At 41.4% G+C, this 6,341-nt stretch overlaps 1 protein-coding gene across 2 annotated transcripts in view; it reads left to right on the forward strand.

Annotated features, from left to right (window-relative positions):
• Positions 1-6,341, forward strand: part of LOC119736943 (prickle-like protein 2) — a 33,502-nt gene that overhangs the window by 22,697 nt on the left and 4,464 nt on the right. For both annotated transcript variants that reach the window (XM_038210983.1, XM_038210982.1), the window contains exons 2-4: positions 1,983-2,160; positions 2,885-3,136; positions 6,016-6,219. In XM_038210983.1, the coding sequence (XP_038066911.1) occupies positions 2,029-2,160; positions 2,885-3,136; positions 6,016-6,219 (588 nt within the window). In that variant the 5' untranslated portion in view covers positions 1,983-2,028. The remainder of the gene's footprint in view (positions 1-1,982; positions 2,161-2,884; positions 3,137-6,015; positions 6,220-6,341) is intronic.

Below are 6,341 nucleotides of genomic sequence, written 5' to 3' on the forward strand. Positions count from 1 at the left end.
TAGATCTAGAAATATATTTGGAGACGTGTGGTTGGCTTCACTTTGACAGAATTTGTATACAGGTATGTGATTTGTAAGAAAATTATGCAAATGCAGTTTGTACTAAATACGAACTGCACTTAATCCCAGTGGTGATTAAGTTATAAATCTCTCTTTCTGTGTGTATGGAATTGTTCAAGACGTGTGGTGTTGTATTGTATTGTACATGTATGTGCCAAATATAATTATAAACAAACTGTTGGAAATATGGTGCAGTAGGGGGCCCCTATTTTGGTTTTTGTTCAGAGATTTGTTTGATTTTTACAAACAATAGGCCAACTGCAATGTCATTGCTTGAAACAACTACATGTACATGTGCATACATGTACACATACTCGAGTTTACTTTGTAATAGACATGTATACATGTACATGTATGTCATTCGTATAGACCTGTCACCTCAACACCTGGCCAACTGTGCTGCGCCAGTGAATACTAGGATTTCTCCCCTGTGGCTGAAGCTATTGAGAACCCAACAATGTAATTCTCTTTTGTGAAATTATCAAAAGAAATTCATGCCTCATAAAAAAGGGCACATTGTTGTGACTCAGAATGTGAGCACTTTGTATAGGGATTGGTTCAGCGTACGGTACGGTTCATAAAGTATTTTTCTCCCTGTCATTAATTTGGTTTGCTACAGATGTCAGTTGATTCGGAAAATGAATAAATCAATATTTTACTTGATAGCCAGTCATACAGTTTTCCCAGTTTGTCTGCACAAATGCGATTTATACCCTTGTCGTGTACACCTATGGAAATGATGTGCAACAAGAAATGAAATGTCGTAATGTTTTTGAGGGCTGCAATTTATTGAGCTAATACTGACATTTCAGATTGAATAGCACTTGATCTCAATTGCCCAATTTCCTACTGTTGTAATTTATCACTCATTTTAGAGTGCCTAATTCTTCATGAGATGTCCATGTACATTTTGTAACTGTCTGGTCCAAACCATGGCTTGGCAGCAATGCCAGCACTGTTCATTACATGTAGTTCATGTTGCTTGTTTAACCATAGACATTTTCTGTGGACTTTCTGTCAAAGAAGCCATACAAAAAGCAGTATCCTCTCTGAGTGATCCCCATTTGCTATTTTTCCGGGTTTGCAGCATTACTAATGTTGCCAGCTTCGTGACTTTTGGACGTGACCCCTGGCTACGTGATGTACATTGTACTGGTTTATAGCTTCTGAATAGCGCCGCTTGAACAAAGACATTGACAAAAAGGGGAAACTGCCAACATAGGGCTGGATAGCTCAGTTGGTAGAGCACCAGAACGGCAATCCAGAGGTCGCAGGTTCGAACCCCGCTCCAGTCAATTTCTTTGTTCAACCTTAAAATACTTTCCAGTATTATTTTCTGTGAACTGGACCACCGTACATGTAACTCACAGCTGGGGCTTATTTCATGGAGTCCCTTACCTTGAATACCTGATTTTGCCTTGCTAAAAGAACAGGTTATCACCTTAAACTAAAGGTCACGTAATATAGCTAGTGAACATTTTTAGCTCTTCAAATGTCTTAGCGTCATTTTTGTATGCTTAGCAGCTCCATATAAATTAAGCCCAGTTGCTTTGTTGAAGTTCTGGAGTGGATAAATAAAAGGCGGATGTAGTGTTCAAGTAGCTAATGACAAATAAGCCCAGGTTTAAATTATCTCAATGATCTCCATTCACAGGTGCCATACCTCAAGTCCAACAAACCAGAGCGTCCCTTTAAAAATACTTTAAAAATAAAAAAATCCTCAGCCCAATGTTCATTGCCCTCAGATTTCATGACTAATATCACAATCAAAATCCCCCTTCCCCACGGACCGGTTAGCAGGGTAATTTGTAATTTGTAATTAAACCCCGGGACCGTTCATTACTTTGTCTCATGGTCTGCCTTTCTTTCTCCACTCCTCCCCCCCCCCCCTCCCATCTCCCCCCTTTGGCTGTGTAACACAGGAAGATCTGCCTGCACTGCAAGTGTCCGCGGGAGGACCATTACATCATGTCGGGGGACCAGGAGAAGACAGTCAGCCGCATGATGACGGATTTCCAGAGGAACTCCACCTCCGACGACGACAGCGGCTGCATCTTGGAGGAGTACACGTGGGTGCCTCCGGGCCTCAAGCCGGAACAGGTAGTGTAACCAGATCGGATGGCATTATGTAAAAAAAAAAAATGACGTAAAAAAAAAAAATGATGCTTCAAGTGAGATCAGTTACAGACAGTGTGCAGGAAACAGTATTTCAAAATGATGTGTGAATATTGGGATTGGGGCCTCTCTTGTTTGCTTGTTGCCTGGTATCTAAAACTGGTATTAAATACACCTTTATCAGGGTGCGCCATCTTGGAAATCAAAGTGAGGCATACGTAAGCAAACTGAAGTTTCCATGTTCATTCTTATTCCTCGGTGGTTTAATACACGCAGCACCGCCGTCAGAGAAACGTCACGACTTTCTATTTTCAATTTTCCATCCGCGACGTTTTCTGAGCTGAAATTGCATCTGTTTAGTAGGATGTACATTACAAGACTATCTGCGAGGAGATCTTAAAAGGGTTGGGGTTAAATTAGACAGCTTGGAAGTCAATAAGAAATTGCTTCAATGAATCTTGTATGTAATTCCGAAGGATGGATTTACGAAAACGAGACTTGGCGTGCTTACTAGTCGAAACTGGATCCAAAAGTCTGTGTTCATTGTATACTCAGGAGACGTAGTCGCTCAGTCAGTCAAAGGATTATGGCTGGCCCTTCGTGTGCATTGAAAAACGTTGATTGAAATTTGTTGCGCTAAACCTGTAATGTGATACTGAATGACAAAAACATGGCAGATTGATTAATCTGTTCTTTTTGGACACCAAAGGTTCACCAGTACATGAACGCCCTGCCGGACGACAAGATCCCCTACGTCAACAGCGGCGGGGAGAAATACCGCATCAAGTCCCTGATGCAGCAGCTGCCACCCCACGACAACGAGGTGCGCTACTGCAACGGGCTGAGCGAGGAGGAGAAGCGAGAACTCAAGCTGTTCAGCTCTCAGCGCAAGAGGGAGGCCCTGGGGAGGGGGACGGCCAGGCCGCTGCCACTGACCCTGGCTGGATGCGTCTGCCATCAGGTTGGTCATTGGTCGATTAGATGAATCTTAAACTTTGGGTTTGTCTCAGCTCGGCTTCCAAATTCATTATGAAATGATTTTAGACCCATGAGGTTTGAGCTATCATGTCCCATTTCTGCTCAGACTTCAAATCCTGATGTGAAGCCAGCTTTTGGGATTTTTGTTTGGGTTTAGGATTAATGGTTCCTAAATCCTTCTGGAGCCGGAGATGAAGCCAAAGCCGAAAACAAAAGCGAGATTTGAAAAATGGCGAGACTTAGCGAGTCAGAGATTGATGGAGGGAGAGGCTGATTGTTTGGAAGAGTCTTGACAGAACAGTAATCCATTTTAAATTTGTAATCTTAAAATATTTTGGCAATCTCAGGTTGTTTTTATTTAAGTTTTTCTCAGTTGTAATATTTGTAATGTAATAACAGGAATGCCAAATGAGTGATTTGATTGATTCTTGTACTAAAAGAAAGCTTATGAATTGGGCTTTCATATCCTACATTTTCAAAGTGGTACATGCACAACTTCTCTAAAACAATAGTCCCGACATTTTGGTTTCGTTTGTTTTGACTCACCCTGTATTATCACAAACTGTAATACTACAGGCATTCCATGTCATTTTGTTCACTTGCAAAATAATGCCTTTTCACACAATGCGTGTGCATGATGCATGTACAGTATTTGAGTCGTCATTGCCAATGTGATGTGTAAATTCCACGGCGCTGCTTGCCGTGTTTAAAGCAAGAAAAACGTGCGGGCCCCGATCGTATATCAGTTGGATTTTGTTCGACCCCATGCAGTGTGGGCTTCATTTCACGGTTATGACTACACGCTGGGCCGGTATTATTGTATGTAACAGATCGGACCCTGGGCTGTTTGGATAACATTGGCTTCATGTCAGAATGCTGGGGCCCGGCTGGACGCCGCGGATTCCTACCGTCACTCATTCTGTGAAGTCAATGCAGGGATACCCAAGTACGCATCACATTTGTAGAGAGTACTTGGGCATGCAGAAACGGTCGCACCAAAAATACATAATAAATGTGAGCTAACTGCTGGGTCTGAAAATGAAAAGCCATGTTTGTAGTAAGGGAGCTATTTTCAGTAGTCCAAAACAGTAAAGGGAGATCTTTCTATCACCATTGATTGTCTCATTTGTATGGGTTTTTTGTGGGGAGGGGATTAAGGGGGAGGGGATTTGACTTGGAAAGTAAGTTGTGCTAAAAAAGTACTCTTTTTTTGTTATTATTGTTTTTTTCTTCAAAAAAGAAAACATGCAATACCAGCAAGCTGCTTTCCAATATACTTGCCATCCTGCATATTACCAAAAAAAAGTGTATGGTAATAAACATAACATTTCTACCATGCATTTTCCAAATAAAATTGTTAAGCGCCCTACATTATGAACAGTATTAACCTCAGATAAAAGTTATTTAAAATCCACTAAAGTGCACTACAAACTACAACAATCAATTCCAAATTAATTTCAAATTAAACCCATAAAGTGTTCACTACGGAGGAAAGGAAATCAGTAAATGCTAATTGTACTCCAGTCTGTCCAAACAACCATCCCCCTCCCACCGGCATGTATATTCTTCAAGACACTCAAAATCAGTGTACAAACAGCCCCCCCCCCCCTTCCCCCATCCAACACCATTTGATATTATTAAATTACACTCTCATCCCTTATACTGGAATGTCTCATTTCCTCAGAAAGTGACCACCAACTTTCAATTTATCATCCTAATTTTTGGCGGGTTCTTAACTGAAGAGCAAGTGACGACATTTGAATAAGCTAGTTGCGTGTAAATACTGGAGTGGGTGGAGACCCACCGTCTCCAATTATGTATTGTCGCACCCAAGCAACGGATACTCGACGTGTGACGCCACAAACCCTCAGATAAAATACAGCGCACTCAGCCCCAAACAGCTATGCCACTTCAAATTCCGCCGAGGGACAGAACGAAAGTGAATTTTTTTATGTTGCTGTATTTGATCATGCAATTATGGCTATTTGTAAAGACTGATGATTAATACACCGAATGTCAAAGTCTATGTGAGAATATAAATGACGTATGCGCACTTGTATTACACGTATCCTATGCAGAAAGCCGCGAGTAGAGTGGAACATTGCAAAGGTTTGGCCCCAATAAAAATGCCTCCAAAAAGTAGATAAACAAAAGAAACATAATCAATCAAACAGCAGATCATCTTTCAGTAAATGTGCAGTGTGATCAGTTTGTGATATTAGTACTAAATATTACTGATTTTGGGGGAGAGTTTGTTAACAACAAAAACCTGGATATATGTATGACTTCTCTGTTCAACTTACAATATTGAGGTACTGAAAAGTTGTTTTTAATATTTTGTGCGATGTCTGAAGTACAATTGCACATTTATTTTTTAGTAACTGGTTTTCAGTGCAATTTAGATTTTGTAACATTGTGACACAATCTAAGAACTGTTCTAGTAAAAACATCTTCACTTGTTTTCACGTGACCAGTCCCATGACAAGCAAGATGGCTGCCGCTCGATTGAGAAACATTCTCTTGGCATTTTGTGCTTGTTTTTGCACACTCGGTGGGTAAAATAAGCAGTGAGTTCCAATTGTGTTAGAGCATACTCAGCTCGCATGTTTTTTGCACAGCCTGCCAAATCCATCATTTTTTTTAAAGGATTTTGTAGGCTTGAGGATGGTACAATGTACCAGTAGCAACCAGCCAGTGTTCAGTTCATTCCACAGGGCCTGACAACCCTTGAGGTTACCGAGATATCCATTGATTTCCCACTAGTGTTGGATTTTGGGAGGATTTGGGAAGTTTCAAAAATGCTTAGGGTGTCGATGTCAAAGCTAACCCTTCAAATCTGGCTGATTTTGTTTTCTCCCACAGTGTGGCAATGCTGTGTGCGGCGGGGATATCGCCATCTTTGCCTCCCGGGCTGGTCCCAACGCCTGCTGGCATCCGGCCTGCTTCGTCTGTGCGGTCTGCAACGAACAACTGGTTGATCTGATCTACTTCTACCGAGAGGGCAAGATATACTGCGGGAGGCATAACGCCGAGACCTTGAAGCCGCGCTGTGCTGCTTGTGATGAGGTATATATTGATGTAACGTTTGTGGTACTTCACCCTCCGAAACACTTCAGTATTTGTGATGCGATCAAGCTGAATGAGTCTTTTGTCGACCCCTGTAAATTTTTTTTTATTATATAAGCACA

This window comes from Patiria miniata, unplaced genomic scaffold, assembly GCF_015706575.1.
Source record: "Patiria miniata isolate m_02_andy unplaced genomic scaffold, ASM1570657v1 HiC_scaffold_3, whole genome shotgun sequence".
Taxonomy (NCBI): domain Eukaryota; kingdom Metazoa; phylum Echinodermata; class Asteroidea; order Valvatida; family Asterinidae; genus Patiria; species Patiria miniata.